Genomic DNA, 17,491 nt, shown 5'->3' with positions numbered 1-17,491 from the left:
TTATAAAAATAATATATATATTATATTATTATTATAAGGTTAAGGATATATTTGGAATGAATTAAAAAGATTATTTTTTCGATTGATGGAAAAATGGTTTAGCCACTTCTTTAGTGGGTAAGACTTTTCTCCATTTCATGGATAAATGCTATCATGGAAAAGTAACTTATACATCTTGAAAAATGCAAAAACATGGAGAAGTTGGTTAATGAAAAGGTTGACCAATTTTTTTATATATTTACCCACAAAAGAACAAGCCTAATGGCAAAGTTTGGGATTCACACATGGCATTAATCACTTCTTAATTGGCTCACTAATACAATTGGATATCACCTATTCTTTTATAGGTTATACTCAATACAACTTATGCTTGGTCCAAAATATGTCAACAAGGTGTGTAATCAAGCCAAACTAGAATGAGTTCAATTTGATTTGTGATTAAGAGATATGAAGTAGATTGAATTAGTTTCAATTCAAAGTTTTTTTTTTTTTATTTTTTTTGTTAATAAGAAAGGGAGGGAGACAAACTTGAAATATAATTACTCATGTCCAAATTTCTAGAAATGCACTATCAAAGAATTGGACCCACAAATTTTGGTTGCAAAGCATAGAGGTGTCATCAATGAGACAAACCTCAACTCATAGGCACATATCTAGTAAACTTTGATAAGCTTAATACTTGATCATGATCATGGTCCCTTGAGAAAAAAAATTCTTGGCTTTGCTTATCCACCTCTCAATTAGATGGAGTGTTTATTGACTCTCCAATATTATTTGGTCTGTGTTTGTAAACCACTTGTGGGGTTGCAATTGGAAGGCTCAAAATCAATGAAGAAGATATAAACATAGGTAGATCATCAAGTCACACATTTTCAAACTTGAAGCTTTTCAAGACTAATGTTCATGTTAAGATACTAAAAATATATTAGAGTCTCTTGCAAGGAATAATCAAAGAACTCTTAGATGAACCAACCATGAAAATAAACAGTATTCAGTCTGACCAATTCACATCCACCATAAATTATTGACATAGAGAAAGAAAGCAAGAGGAGGCTGCTGCAGTGTAGCAAATCACCCATGACACTCACAAGCTTATGGTCTCTTGTTTTCATGAGAAATCTATACATTGTCTCCTTGCTCTTCTTTCCTTCACTTGTGACATCTTTTATGGCTTTTAGCAGTCTGAACTAGAGAAGATGCACAACTTTATGAAGACTGCTATAAATATGGCTTATGGTTGGCGGATGACCTGCAGATAGATCAGTGCATGCTAGTCCAATGTCTATGGTCTGTTTTATTTGCTTGTATGTAGTGCTGGTGAGTTTCATCTTCTCATCTATTACCTTCTTCTCATGACCAGGGTAATGCATGCTCACCCAGTGAGGAATCCTATTTCGCCTCCTTCAAATGCTTCGTGCGGATGCTTGTTGGTTACCAACCCCAAAAGAAACAAGCCAAACTTGTAAATGTCTGCAACCACATAATAAAAACATATTCCCTTTACAAAATTGAAGTATATTGATTTCTTAGGCATATTTAAGACCTATCTAGGTGTTCTCTCCAAATAGCAAGAGATGACACTGTTCTATGTAGTTGGATTTTGGATCTCTGTTCTTCAAAAACATGTAATGTAACTGTAGACTAACAACTTGGCCTTTTGGGAAGCATGAACAATACATACATCAGGCCTAACAGTAACCTTCTATAAATCTTCCTTTATTGCTTTTTGAGCTCTAAGAGAAGAAATCAAACTCCTTAATGGGTCAGAGCACATGATTTACTTGATGCACATAGGCCTAACTTATTAGCTCTTTGTGATGAATCGGAGTGTAATAAGTGGAAACAATGCAGTGTCTGTCAAACTTATTTGTGTGCTGCACCAAACTCATGGAAAATATATACATTCTAAGTTGTTATCTTGTTAGCGACCTTTTATCTACATTTTCAGCAAATGGTCAACCATAGTACATATATTAACCTTAAATTTCATATCAGAAAATGATCGTTTTCTTCTTTTTGTTTTCCCTTGATAGAAATGGTCAATTTCTTCATTCCTTTATTATCATATAAGAGAATATAGATGCATTATGAAACATTTGGAATGATTAAGGTGGGTAACATGTTCGTTTTTTTCTTTGTTATTTTATAATTGAGTGTTGTTTGTCAAAACATGCCTTGAAGACTTTTCTGAGAAATGGAGGGAAGGGAGATCACCCCACCCCAAAACTTCACTGAGATAACATGCCTTAATGTTTAAAAAAATATTTGTATCTCACAAGGCCTGCAATTTTCTTTTTCTTTTATTTCTGCTACAAGCAAAGCCAGAAATTTTCTATAATCTAAATGACTTAAGGCAATCAAGAGAGTCCATCCACATGTATGACACAAAGCTGAAATCACTGAAGCAGCTATTTTTAATGGTATGTATGCATATAAGCTATTGTGTATAAGAAATTATTTAACTTCTTAGGGAGATTTAATTAAATGTTTTTTAAAATGATTATTGCTGATCTTATATGAACAGACCATTTGAATGTTCAAATTGATTAAAGCATCTGACAATGCAATTAGAACTACTATTAATATTTAAAAAGAGCATAACTCGGTACCCAGAAACAATCATTTCCCAGAAGCCATTTGTTTCAGTGCTTACTTCTTGACTGAGTGCTCTGATCCCCAAACTTCAACTTCAAAAGCAAAGGCTCACTGTCTTCCGTCATCATCACATTTCTGGTCCTAAGATCATATCCTATGGAAGGCCACTGTTCTTGAAGATAACACATTGCCTCGACCACTCCCATCGACACCTTCAGCCTCTGTTTCCATGGCGGCGATCCCAAAAGCCACCCTTCCACACTGCAGACCCACATCCTTTCCATCACCACAGCCCTTAATTCCCTCTGATCGCACCAACCCAACACCTTAACCAAGTTCTTATGCCTTAATTGCACAAGAACCCGGCACTCTTCATCGAAGACTCTGTGCGATTCGGCTGAAATCCTTCCTCTTTGTACTTTAATCTCAACCTCAAGCCCATCCCTGAGTCTCCCTTTGTAAATCTCCCCCCTTTCTCCTCTCGACACCAAATTATCCTCTGAAAACCCATCAGTGACCTTCTTGAGCATTGCAACTGTAAACTCATGGCTTCTCCGAAGAAATGAAGGCAGAAGGTCCGGTCGACGCACAAACACCCATCCAAAACAACCTACTACCGAAACAACAGAGACCAAAACACCAATCAACAATAAGATTGTTGTGGTGACCTTGAACCCATAGTGGTGGTCGCTGGGGAAAAGACCCGAGTGAAGAAAACTCGACGAGTTAAAGCGCTCGAAGAATGCGATTTCTTCTATGTTGCCTTCTGAGAAGTGATTGCAGGACAGGTTTAGGAAGGAGAGGTTGGATAGGAGTGTGAAGTTCTCCAAAGGGACGGTCCCATCGAGCTTATTGAGGCTTATATCGAGCGAATGGATCTGGGTACAATGGAGAACATCGGATGGGAATAGGCCCTCGAGTGAGTTGTTCGAGAGATCGATCGATAGCACCGACAAGGGGCAGTACTTCCAGAAGAAAGCGAAGGAGAGGTATAAAGGTGCGACCTTTGGACGGAACCGGAGGTCGATCTTGGTGAAGGAGACGTTGCAGTCAGAGTTGTTGGATTCAGTGCAGAGGTGTCGGGCGACGACAATGGATTTGTAGATGTTGGTGATGTCGGTGGCTGCGGAGTTGCAGTAACGGAGGGAGGGGTCTTTCAGGCAGTTGTTGGCGATTATTGCCCGGAAATCTGGCGGCGGGGGTTGGTTCAGTTCGTTGATGAGGGAGGATGGTAAAGTTGGGTTGATGGAGAGGGAAACGAAGAAAGAGAGGGCCAGGGGAATTACAGAGTGGGGGGCCATGAGACAGAGAGGGGGGAAAGAGGGAGGGTTTGAAACGTAGTTTGGCGGTTAATCTCTGGTTGAACCGTCCGCGAGCGATCCCGACCATGAAACGGAGTGATGCCTGAGTGCGTCTCGTAACGGCGGCACCTGCTCACATGCTTTGTGGACATGGCCCACGTGCGTGTGAGACCATGGTTTGTGTTGGAGCACAGATCCCTCGCTGTACCGCACGTGCTGTACCACGTGCTGTACATAATTTATCCTCAATTCATCTAGAGTAACAATCAAACGATGCATAAAGTAGGAGAGAGTAAATGGGTTGGATTCAGATCAGATATATGCATCCAAAATTGAGAAAATTAGATTTAAAATTTGGTTTGGATCCATCTAAACAAGTAAGCTTCAAAGTCACGTCCAGACCCAACTAATAGTCATATTTAAGTTTTTTAAGTTAATACAATACATGATTTTTGCGGGTCAAATGGCTAAAGGTTAATAATTATCAAAACTGAAAGTATTTTTATCATAACAGCCTCTATATATATATATATATATATATATATATAATGATAATTTGAAAATCAAAAAATATTTTTTTTTAATTCTGTTTATCAATTTTGTATCAAAAATACCTTTTTTATATATCTTAAAAAATATGTTAATTATATCACCATCTTACTTACTGTCAACTATCGCATGGACTCCCAATAACCTTTTTTTTATGGTACTCCCACGTAAATTGAATTATATCTCTTTTAATACTTTAGGACTTTCATATTTGAATTTTAACATATTAGACCATCACCCTCTCTCTCTCTAATTCTCAGTTGAATTATCTCCATTGGTATAAATGGATAAAATCAGATATCTTGGCTAATACAATGTAACCATATCAATCAATATTTTAATCATTTTTTAATTCTTGAAATGTAATTTTTAATTAATAAATCTTGAAGTTAAAATTTGAATATAATTTTTAATCCAAGTCACTATATCAATCAAGATATCGCTGCCTTAATATAAAATTATCAGCTAAGATCTAGGAAAATCTTGATTCCCTCTTACTATATGGCCATGATAAATCAAGAATTCGATTCATCTTAGTCTCAACCATATTTAGTTAATATATCAAAATTTTAAAATCTTGTCTACATGCCTTCATCTACATTTAGTTACTAAATGAGCATTTATCTTAGAGACTTGATTAATTCATTTGCATTATATATTGTTTCGGCAATTAATCTAATCAAATAAATGGATAGGATAGGAGAAAAGATAGTGGATTTAGATTATCTATAGCCATTAGTCCTAACCAATTGATCGTTGCGGCGATGGGCTTGCGATATTACTGACTCAACATCATGAAAATAAGTGGCATCACTAATGTAAGCTAAAATTTAGTCTAGAAAAATAAGTCATCAAAGCTCAATATCTTACTAATGTAAAAATATGTGTTATCAAAACTCATCAAGTGGCGCACTAGTCATTATCAAAAGAAGTCTAACAGTAATTACCTACCATTTGAAGGCTTCAAACATTTTATTGAGATGAAATCATGATCCAATGTAATTGATGACAACCTTTCACTATTAGATTATTCGACAACAATATAACTAGTGTCGAAAGCTAACTAATATTAGATAGGCCATCATCAAAATAAATTTTCTTCTAGAAAGTAGGAGCAATGATATTGCTTAGTTTAGTTAGCTTAGAATTTACTTTCTTCTTTGGTTTTGTAAGAAAACCTACAGCATATAATTATCGATAGAGGCAGTTTCGGATTTGTCTCTCTTAGCTTATCTAAAGAGAGAAACTTTCTGAATCTACTCCCTCCCTCCTCCTCCTTGAGCACCACCTTTGTGAAGTTCTTTCTCCAGCGGCTGGCTGATACGATCGGCCAATCACCGAACCCCATCCTCTCTCTTTCCCCACTCCCTCCCTCCCTTTTCTTTTTTTTTTCGATCTCCTCTCCCTCTCTATTGCTTCTCTGCATCTCCTCCTCTCTCTTTATTTTGGCCCCATTTTGATTAGGAGCTGTGTTCCACCACCACACATCTCTTTCTCTCCCCCCCACACTTTATCTCCAGCCATTTTTTCAACGGTACCCTTCCTTCGGCTGCTGGCCAGTGAGTTGGCCTCTGATCTCCTCTCTCTTCTCCTCCTCCTCTCTCTTTCTCTCTCTCTCTCTCTCTCTCTTTCTAGGCTCCCCTCTGTTCTTCTTCCCTCTCCCCCCCACCTATTCTTTCTCCCTCTCTTCCTTCTCTTCTCCTTCCAAGATTTAGCCTCCTCTGTTCTCCCTCTCTTCTCTTCTTCTCTCCTCCCTGTTCCCCCTCTTCCTTTCTTTTTCTCTCTTTCTTGTGTGAGGACATCTGCATCAATCTCTTTATGATCAGCCATAGTGGTCAACCCCCTTCTTCCCTCATGGCGATAATCCCCTTCGATGGATGGTCGGAGCCTACTTTCCATTTTCATTCGATCCTCTTCTTCGTCCCTAGCCTTCCCCTTTCTCTCTCTCCCCTAACTCCTTTCTTTTTCTCCTCATTTTTTCGATGCTGGACTCCATTCCTCCCCTCTCCTTACTTGGCCGGACAGCACCTTTTCCTTTCCCTCTTTCTCTCTCTCACTCTCCCTTTCTTCATTCGTCGTTGTGTTGGCCTCCTTGCCAGTCTTTCTCAAGTTTTGACCAGCAGCTAGATCCTATTCTGGTGCTTCCTCTTCCCCCTCCGATTAGAGGCCCTCCTTGGCATCGGACTGCTTCTCTTCTCTCCCGACACTATGATCAGAGCATTTGCTAGGCCTTCTCAATGGTTGGCTAACCATCGGAAGCCCCTCTTCCTTCCCCCTCTCTCTCTATCCTTCTTCCAACTGTCGGATGCCTCCTCTGTATCTCTATTTCTTTTTCGATGTAGTGGATACTGTCTCTCCCCGGACTGTCGAATTCCTTCTCTTTCTTGGTGTCATGCTTGGACCAGTTACGAAAATTCTTTCCATTTTTTCCTCTTATCTCTTCTCTCTTGCATTTGATCAACCTATTCGGCAGTTAACTCCTCTCTTTGAAGATCGATGTCCGATCGTTTCTTTCTCTCTTTATCTTTTCTTTCAGAGCTGTTATTGTCATGCAATCATTGATCAGCCCTCAATCATTATAGATTGGGTTTAGATCTTCCTCTCCTCTTTTGGGACTAATTGAATCGATGATTTTCTTTGACGGTCAGCGATACTCTACTCCTTGGTGACGACATGATAGAGATTTTTCCTTTTTGAGAATTCAAATTTTAAAATTTGAATGTTCTATTTGTACGAGGAAATTTGAGTTTTAAATATTGATGGGATGCTAGGAGAAATTTAAATTTTGAATTTCAATATTGATGGAATGATGGGGCTCCTCTTACTCTTTTGTATCTTTTTGTAGTCTCTTTTTGTGTAATAAATTTGGATGGATTTTTTCTTTATTTTCATCAAAAAAAAAAAAAGAATGTTCTGATTGTACGAGGAAATTTGAGTTTTAAATATTGATGGGATGCTAGGGAGAATTTGAAATTTAAATTTTAATATGGATGGAATGATGGGGCTCCTCTTATTCTTCTGTATCTTTTTATAGACTCTTTTTTTATATAAATTTGGATGAATTTTTTCTTTCTTTTCATCAAAAAAAAAATATATAATTGTCCCTTCTTTTACTCAGGCTTGATTATCAAAAAGGTAACAGAGCTTCTCTTTTACTGAATGCACTTCAGTATTTCTTTTCTGTATGATGGATTTTGGGAAACAGTAACATGGTCAGTTGATACAGTCCTTGGTTATGGAGTATTTCAAAGGCGTCAGTTGGTGAAGTCCTTAACAATGATGAGGTCCTCTTAGTAGAAAGGCAAGAAGTTATTATTTATTATTTCTTCTAGTTTCTTTCTTTGTATCTAGATTCTTAGCCTTTAATTTTTCAAACCAATAATTGATTTCAAACTCTAGGTTTAGATTTACTTTATTATGTAGGTTGCTTTAATTTTCTTTCGGGTAACACTGAACTGTGTGCCGGGTCTGCAGCTTGTGATGGTAACCTTGAATTGATGGGTTTGGACAGAATAACCCATTCATTTACAAGACCATTCATGAAATGTGACAACCCTACCACTGGATGATAAAATGACATGGCACGGAGCAACTCATATTTTAGCATGGTGATAGATGATAATGTTAGTTCCTATTACTATCAAAATCCTCGTGATGTTGTCGTAGCAAATAATCATGCATCCACTGAGTATCATGTAAAGCATCTTATTTGAAAATATTGTACTTTAATCTTTGAAGACAATTGACCTCCAACAACATTATATGAACAAAAATTAATTGTCAAATAATAGATTGTAATAATTCATGTATGTTGCAAGAGTGATTGGACATTTATAAGGTGGGAATTGAGAAGGTAGAGCTGGTCTTATCAGTTAAAAGTCCACAGGGACTTGACCAACTTTTTAGTAAAGCTCCATTAGAACCTTAATCCATTTTTTTAGTAGAACTCTACCGTAATCAAACATATTTTTAGTACGTAGTTAACTAAGGATGTGTTTAGTTGATCGTTAAATGGTGAACGAGGGGAAGTAATTAGTGTAACTCGTCAAATATCATCCAAAATGTGGTGGATAAAGTCATTTGTCGGCCCCTCAAGGAATAGTGTAGTTGGAATGGGTCACGTGTTCCAACCGCACGATCAAAGTTCCAGACTCGTTTGTGGTCAATTAAATACATGCGCAAAATGACTCTATGGGGGATCGATGCTTGCGGTCTTGATGTGGGATGTAGAAATGGTTTTTGATCTTTCTGATTCCCGAAGGGTGCTAGGAGTGACGTAGTCATCTGACTCGGGATCTTTCTTTGGACATGGTAGAGAGGGGATTGCACTTATTGCTTCCTGAATCAAACATTCACTCAGCGTGGTAGGGGCTCTCATGATCACGTCCAGAGGAGGTTGTTACGCCGGTCGCCCCTCGCCTCATTTTTGTATCAAAAAAAAAAAGGTCATTTGTCCAAGGCTCTAAAATGTAATATATATGGATGATTTTGTTTAAGGGAAGAGAGTGAAATATCTACCATCTATAAAAATGACGGTCTCAAAATCAAATAATATTTTTTTCTGGTTTTGTATATTATTTTTTCTATCAGTAATACTCTCTTATCTTAAAACACATTAGCTTGTCTCTTTTATATTCCAGGTGTGTGTACATCTCTCTCTCTCCTTTTTAAATTAGATTTTATATTAAATTGGACTCTATCTTGGCCTTTTAACGTTTAAAAAAAATTTAAATCTAAGCATCCATGATTTGCTCTCTCATGCAAGCCTGCTCACTCTCTATCTCTCTCCCCTCCTATCTTACCCTCTCTCCCTTCGTGATGTCTCCCCTCCCTCTCTCTACATTCCCTGTATCTCACATCTCCGCTCACCTCCTCTCTTCCCTTCCCCATGCTAAACTCCCCATGCGTCCTTTCTAGATCAACATCCTCCACTCCTTGCTATTTATTTAAATATTTATTTCAAATTTAATTTTACTTTTATATTTTTTATTCAATATTTTTATTCTTGTACTTTTTATCCTTTTATATTCTGTTTTCATGTTTTGTTCTTTTTATTTTTATTGATCATGCATATACTTCTATGATTTAAGTTTACTTTTTATTTTAAATTATTTTAATTTTTATATTTAATTATATCTCTTTGTTGTATCATTTGTTAGTTGATCCATTTTTTTCCAAATATATTTTTTAATTTATTTTGATCATCGTATCAATTACTTAATATCCTTAACTTATTTTATTCTGTTCTACTTAACTAAGTTTCCATATTTAATATTTCACATTGTTTTCGAGTTTTATTTCTCTTTGGTTTATTGATCATATGTATGCATCTACATTTTTACCTTTAAGTCTACCTTTTATTTTATATTATTTTAATTTTTATATTTGATTATATCTACTTTATTGTTTATTAATTTATTTTGATTATCATATTGGTTACTTAATATCTTTGACTTGCCTTATTCTATTCTATTTATCTATTTTTTTTTTAATTTAATATTTCACATTATTTCTTAATTTTTATTATTCTTTAGTTTATACACACACACACATATGTATCTTATTTCTAATTTTTAAATTTATTTTATATTTTTATATTTTAATTTTTACTAGATGTGCATTTTATGATTTCAACTTTATGTTTATTTTATTTTATATTTAGTTTTATTTATATTTTTATATTTTTTTTAGTATTTATCTTATGTTATAAATTTTTAGTTTTATGTTAAATAATTTGTTATTTGTACACCTATTTTAATCAATGATGAAAATAAAGGATATATAATCTTATCTAATAATAGTAGGGGTGAAAACTGGGTCAGGTCATGCTAGCTACGTGTTGGGTTGGATATAGGTTGGGTCAAAAGTTTGTCAATCTGAACATGACCTACTTATAAACAAATAACTCAATTTGGCCTATTTAATAAGTGTTTGAATTGGATTAAATAAGCTAAATAAGTCTTAAATAGATTAAATAGGTTTAAAATGAGTTAAATATTTTTTAAACATGTTAAATAAGTTGAGTCCGTATGCAAACCAACTATTAAATGGGTCAAAATAGATTAAATAGGTTGGAGGTCTAAACATGAACTCAACCTATTTAATACATGGCCTAGGAGGAATAATTTGGATTCCCTAGTTTGGAGCGCATTGAATTGAATTCTAGTGCAAAATTAGGTTAGTTTGCTAGTTCAATTTGGGAATTGGTCCAAAATAAGGAACCACCTATATTTTGCTGGATGATGCTATTAATGTGGGTCCTAGATCCTTCTACGAGCAAAAAGAGAGGAGAAGGAATCCTAATACCTTTTTTTCCCTCCTTTTTGTGGAGAATATAAAAAAAAGGTGGGAAGGTAAGAAAAATCAAGGAAGAAGGGATTTTTTTGTTTTTCTTTTTTTCTAAGTCCTGAACCAAGCCAAGATTAGGTATATCTCTTCCCTTCTCCATGTTCTTCTCTCTCTCTCTCTCTCTCTTTTTTTTTTTTTTCTTTTTTATGACTAAAATGGACCCAAATATAGTGAAATAAAGGGAAACCATAGCAAAATTTTCTATTTTGGTATAAGTTTGCGGTAAGCGACAAATGTTAGTGTTGCGGCCAATCCCCTCATCGCCTGATCGCCGGGAACGAGCGCCTGCAAAAAAGGAAGTCCACACAGACCGGTGGTGGCTCCGGCGGGGACCCTCCGACGGTCAAGTCAGAGAGGTGACTGGGCAACAGTGAAATGAAGATAGAGAGCTCAAACGAGAGAGAGAGAGAGAGGGTTAGAGGGAGCAAGCCTGTTGCTTTTTAGACCTTTTGCACTGTTGCCTTCCCCGGTATATATATAGTGGAGCGTGGTATGGCGTCGTCATTAATGGCGCGGACAATTGAAGAATTGTCAACTCACTGTAGACTGTCAGAGTCGCCGTGAAAACGTCACACCGCCGTGGGGCTGTCAAATCACTAGGGTTGACAATGCCCTAGGCGGGATAGTGCCCTAAGGTGGCAGAGCCGCATGTCGCTGTCAGGGCTGACAGGCTCTGGCGGCTGTACGGCGATCGGAGGAGCCGACCGACCCTAGGTCGGTTGCCATCCGTATGGCATCGGATAAAGATTCGGGCCCCTCGGTGGTTAGCCGGGTATGTTGCGAGAGTCGACCGTCGGACTTCCTGGTTTAGTCGGTCCGAAAAGTGAAAAAATCTGCCCGACCGGCATACCCACAGTCGGTAGAGGGCCGTTAATCGGTCGGTGATGGCGCCCGCCGATCGATCGGTCGGTCGCTCCGTCAGTCGGGCGATCGGTCGCTCCGTCGGTCGGGCGGTCGGTCGCTCCGTCGGGCGGTCGGTATGTCCGATTATAAGCCGGTGTGAGCGGGCTCGATCGGTATTCCCCAACAGTTGCCCCCCTCCACTCCTGAGTCGGACGGTGAGCTGGCCGATGCCATCGCTTAGACAGCGACGCTGGGCGACAAGGAGTGGAATCACCGTGTGCCTAATTCCGACCGTACCGCGGGTTGATGCGATGTCAGGCATCTTATGAATGCCGTGCGATCCGCTGGCGTCAGGCGTCCAGTCGGTGTCAGACGTTCAGTCGGTGTCAGACGTCCCGTCCCGTCGGCGTCAGGTGGTCGGGTGCCGGACGATTCGGTGTCAGACGATCGGATGTCCGACGCCTTCTGGGGAACGCAAACCGTCACCCAGCACCGATTCTGGGAGCGCGGGGCGCTGTCAGGCGTCCCATCGGGAACGCGAATCACCGCGGGCGATTAAATTCGGAACTGCAGTCCTCTTGCCATGTGTCGGAGGTGGTTGGGGCCGTCGTCTTTCGCATTAAATGAGGGCGGTGTGGCTTTCCCAGGATGGGCGCGCCGATCCATCGGGCCGAAGATAGGGCCCAGATGCCGCCACGTGTCGCCCATCCGGGGGACCTCGATCGGTGCGGGGTCATCTCGGCCGTCGAACGGCCCTATATATATAGGACCGCCTGCGCTCGAAGCCCCACCCTGAACAACTTGCTGCAGAGACTCTGTCCGAGTGGCTCCTCCGTCGGCGCCGACAGTTGCCTTCCCTTCCGGTCTCCTGGTGGTTCGTGACCCTTCCCTTCTTCCTTCTTCTTCTTCTCCTTCTTCTTCTTCTTCTCCTTCTTTTCTTCTTCTCCTTCTTCTCCTTCTTTTTCTTCTTCGGCCTCGCCTTTCCTTCGGTTCTGGTGCGATGGCCGGAAATCCATCTCGGGGGGCTCGATCGGGAAATCCGACCGATGACCCTTGGTCGACTCCGGAAGTTGAGGTTTCCTCGCTTTCGGGGCCGAACGTTGATCGGCTTCGGGATCAGTATCGCATCCCGAAGCAGTTTCAACTTTCCGCCCCAGGGGTCGGCGGTCGGGTTAACAACCCTCCGCCGGGTCAGCTGGCGCTGTACGTCGAAGATCTCCGCGCGGGTCTTTGGCTTCTGATTTTGGAGTTCGTCCGGAATCTGCTGGATTATTACAGACTTTGTCCGGCGCAACTGGCACCGAACTCCGTCCGACTAATAATCAGCTTCGCTTTGTTGTGTCAGCTTCTGCCGACCAACCCTCGCATCTCGCTCTTCCGGGCATTTTTTGTGCTCCGACCCCACCCTAAGGTCCGAGGGTGGTGGCTCTTCAACCTCCGGAAGGGTCTTTCCTTCATCACTAGTCTTCCATCGTCCATCCACGGGTGGAAGAACCAGTTTTTCTTCGTCTCATCTTCTTCTCTCTGGGGCTTTCCTTTCCGCTAGGGCGTGCCCCGAACTGAAGCAAACGAGAACAGTCGGGTGGAGGCGGACGACCGGGAGGACTTCCACCGACTCAAGGACATATCGGTCCCGAAGCAGAGGGAGCTTGTTACCGAACAAGCTCTCTATGACGCTGGCCTGAGCTTGGTCCCCCGACTAGGTATCGCCCGATCCCCCGGTCCTCTTTTCATTCGACCCTTATTCCGGTTCTTATATTAACATTTTTGTCGGTATCGCAGGGACACCTCCGAGGATGCGGCCGACCGACGCCGAGATCCGACAGTACGCAGCGAGGAAGAGGCCGGCATCGGGGGCAGGACCTTCGCATCCACCGAAGAAGCCCACCCCAGCGGCGCCGACCGTCGAAGCGTCGGCGACCGACCAGTCGGAGCCGGTAATAGCGCTCGCGGCTCCGGCAGCGCAATCGGAGGAGAGGCCAGCGGAGGAAGCGGCCGAAGGGACATCGGTGGCCTCGCCGGCAGGTGTGGCACCGGATGACATTCGAGAAATGCTTGCGTCGGCAGCTGATCTACACCATGTCGGAACTCGAAGTCGCCGGTTCGGGAACGTCCGGGCGGCTTGGAAAGAAAGGGCGGCGGCGGTCGAAGCCAACCGAGCAATGCTGGTCGACCACCTGAAGCAGTCGACCGACCGGGAGGCAAAGTTGGTAGACGAAGTCTCCCGCCTCGGGTCCGAGCTAAGGTCGGCCAGGAAAGAAGTCAAACGCAAGGGTCGAACCGTGCACCGTCTGCGACGCGAGCGTGACGGTGTTGCCGCCGAACTCGAGGGTGAGCGCGAGCAGCTCCGAGTCAGCCTGAAAAAACTTGTCAAGGCTGAGGAGGATCTGTTAATCGCCCAGGCCGATGCTGACATATCGAAGGCAGAGGCAGAGTCAGCAAGGGACTCTCTCGGCCGGGCGGAAGAGGAAGCAAGGTCGGCGAAGGAGTCGGTAAGTCGGGCGGTGGACGACTTCCACGCCACCGACCAGTATCGGGAGGAGATGTTGGAGTCTGGCTTCGCATCGTACCGGGTGGGGTACGAGGACGGTCGGGATGCGGTCCAAGCCTTGTACCTGGAGCTGGATCTCAGCGGTATCGTCCCGCCAGGGGCCGAGGACCAGGCCACGGAGGAGATGGCCGACCAGCCGTCGGGAGGTGTCGCAGAGGCGGGAGAGACCGTCCAGGATCATACCGCCGAAGGAGAGACGGCCGCGACCCGTGATCCGGCACCGACCACCAGTCCATTGCCGACCGAAGATCCTGTTTCGGCAAACGTCCCAGCGCCGGTCCAGGTGGACACACCGGTAATCCCCGAGCCTCCGTCGGTCGAGGAGATCGACTTGGAAGGGTGACCGCGGCCTCGCCCTTTTATCCTTCTTTGTTTTTCTCTTAGAATACTTGTAACCGGGCTTCGGCCTGGCTTTGTAATCTTCTTTTGATCTTCAATGAAATCAGCCTTAAATTTTTTTTTCCCCTGCTTGTTTTTCTTTCTTCCATGTGTTGTAGAATGTGTCCGAACTCATAGGTTGCCGACTCATATAGGTCGGTTAGGTCATTCGGCAACTCGTGCTGCCACGAAGGTAGGTCAAGTCCCGACTTTGGACCGGCCTTCGGTGGTCGAGGTCGTAAGTCGGGCGTCCTTCCTCCGGCCATGAGTCGGGTGCGTCCGTTGAGTCGGAAGCTGACTAACCGCGGGATAAAAGTGCGGTAGTCGGGTCTTTTCCGACGCGTTCAGTCGGCTGTCGTCCGACGCATTTAGTCGTCAGAACGCCGATAAGTCGGATCCCGATACCCTCGTGTCGGGTATCCATACTACGCTTCATGATATACGGTGGTAAGCCGAATATCTTCCGGCCGGTAGTATATCGGTTGGTGAATCATGTATGCGACTGAGGTCGCATCGTGTGATAAACGGTGGCTAGCCGAATACCCTTCGACCGGCCGTAGCTCGGTCGGTGAGTCGCGACGGCGGTCACGTAGGCATTTCGCCTTTCTTTGATCGGGGCTCAATCGGTAAGTTAGCCGATAGTCTGGCCCGAAAGTATGACCGTAGAAGGAGTGTCAACTCTCGTTAATATAAATATATCGGTCCTCGTAAGGGTCTGATGTTTCGTCGACCGTCGAAGGAGTGTGGCTCCCGTCCATGTAGGTATCTCGACGATGGTGCAGTCGGTCTCAGGCGGACAATGAGCCCGAGTCGGTGCGTTGGGGCTCGACTCTGGTGAGCGCCGATCGTCAGTCGAAGAATTAAAACTCCAATATTTCAAACTGGATTCACATTCCCAATGAACAAGTACAAAGTTTATTGGTGATGCAACTTCAGGTTGTCGGCGTTCCATGTTCGGGGAATGGGTTTTCCTTCTAGAGTCTCCAGTCGGTAGGCCCTCGGACCATAGGTGTCTGCTACCGTGTAGGGCCCTTCCCAGTTCGGAGCCAGCTTCCCTTGGTCCAGGGGCTTCGAGACCTCTGCCTTTCTCAGGACTAAGTCACCAGGCCTGAAAAGCTTTGGTCTGACCTTGGCGTTGTAGTACCGGGCTACCCTCTGTCGGTAAGAAGCCATGCGAAGTTGAACCTCGTTTCGCAGTTCGGAGAGGAGGTCTAGGTCGGCCCTCCGACAGTCAGAGTTGTCTGGCTCTTGATACCGCTCGACCCTCGTAGACGGCAGCCCAATCTCGAGCGGGATCATCGCCTCCGTCCCGTAGGCCAAACTGAAAGGCGACTCCCCCGTCGGTATGCGGGGGGTCGTTCGGTAAGCCCACAGAATGGAGCCCAGCTCGTCGACCCAGAGGCCTTTGGCTTCATTTAGTCGGGTTTTGAGCCCGTGCAGAATGGTCCGGTTGGTCACCTCGACTTCGCCGTTGGACTGAGGGTGCCCGACCGAAGTCAGTCGGTGCGTGATGTGAAACCTTGCGCAGAAACCTCTGAAGTCTTGGTTGTCGAATTGCCGCCCATTATCGGTGATGATGGTATGCGGCAACCCGAACCTGAAGATGATGGATTTTTGGACAAAGTCCTCCATCTTTCGTTCGGTAATCTGCGCCAAGGGTTCGGCCTCCACCCATTTGGTGAAGTAGTCGATGACGACAACTATGAACTTTCTTTGACCCGATGCCGGAGGGAAAGGACCGAGAATGTCGACCCCCCACTGGGCGAAGGGCCATGGAGCGACGATGGGAGCGATTTGGCTGGCCGGTTGGTGCTGCATGTTGGCGTACTTCTGACAGGGTTCGCACCTCCGGACCAACTCAGCCGCGTCCTTCCTCATGGTGGGCCAGTAGTAACCCTATCGCAGGATTTTGTAGGCTAGAGACTTGCCCCCCAAGTGATTCTCGCAGATCCCTTCGTGCACTTCTCGGAGAGCATAGTCTGCGTCGGTCGGTCCCAAGCACCTAAGCAAGGGAAGGGAGAACGACCTTTTGTAGAGTCGGCCATCCATGATTACATATTGGGAGGCCGACCATCGGAGCTGCCTGGCCTCCGTGGGATCCTCGGGGCTGATCCCGTCGGTCAAATACCGAACGATCGGATCCATCCAGCTTGGTTCGGCCGTCAGTTGTAGCACCTCATCGACCTCGTCGATACTAGGTCGCCCGAGATTCTCCACGAAGGTCCGGCCCAGGGCGTCGTAGTTGGACGTCGCGAGCCGGGATAGCGTGTCGGCCCGAGCATTTTCCGCCCTGGGGATGTGGGAGATCTCGAAGTGTTTGAAGGGCATCACGAGATCTTTCACCTTTTGGCGATATTTGGCCATGGTCGGATCCCGTGTTTTGAACTTGCCCTTGGTCTGTCGACGATCAGTTGGGAGTCGGAGAAGACTTGGAGACGGTCTATCCCGAGTTCTAGTGCTAATTTCAACCCCGCAACGAGTGCCTTGTACTTGGCCTGATTGTTGGAGGCCTTGAAGTCGAATCGGAGGGCGTGTTCGGTGGTCACTCCTTCTGGGCGGTGAGTAGGAAACCGGCCCCGCTCCCCTGAGCGTTGGAAGCCCCATCGATGTGTAGTACCCAGGTCGGGTCGGGGCAACAGTCGGAGGTCCCGACCTTCACCGGGTCGTCCTCCCCCATTGTATGTCGGTCGTCAGGCATTCCGTGATGAAGTCGGCAAGAACCTGGGCCTTTAAGGCAGGTCTCGATCGGTACTGGATGTCGAATTCGCCCAGTCTCACAGCCCATTTCGCTAGCCATCCCGACGTGTCAGGTCGGTGCAAGATAGCCCTCAGGGGCTGGTCGGTAAGGACCACAATGACATGTGCTTGGAAGTATGGACGGAGTCGCTGTGCCGAAATGACTAGGGCAAAAATCATCTTTTCTGCC

General features: G+C 44.0%; 1 protein-coding gene across 1 annotated transcript; it reads right to left on the bottom strand.

The window, feature by feature from the left end:
• Positions 1-1,118: 1,118 nt before the first annotated feature.
• LOC105049154 (probable LRR receptor-like serine/threonine-protein kinase At1g51880) lies at positions 1,119-3,896 on the bottom strand. The gene is given in 3 exon segments (XM_019851716.3): positions 1,119-1,381; positions 1,384-1,470; positions 2,654-3,896. Coding segments are annotated over 3 exon segments (1,524 nt in total). The 3' UTR covers positions 1,119-1,187.
• Between the last annotated feature and the right edge of the window lie 13,595 nt (positions 3,897-17,491).

Source organism: Elaeis guineensis, chromosome 7 (genome assembly GCF_000442705.2).
Source record: "Elaeis guineensis isolate ETL-2024a chromosome 7, EG11, whole genome shotgun sequence".
NCBI classification, from domain to species: domain Eukaryota; kingdom Viridiplantae; phylum Streptophyta; class Magnoliopsida; order Arecales; family Arecaceae; genus Elaeis; species Elaeis guineensis.
This window is presented reverse-complemented; position numbering and strand designations above follow the sequence as displayed.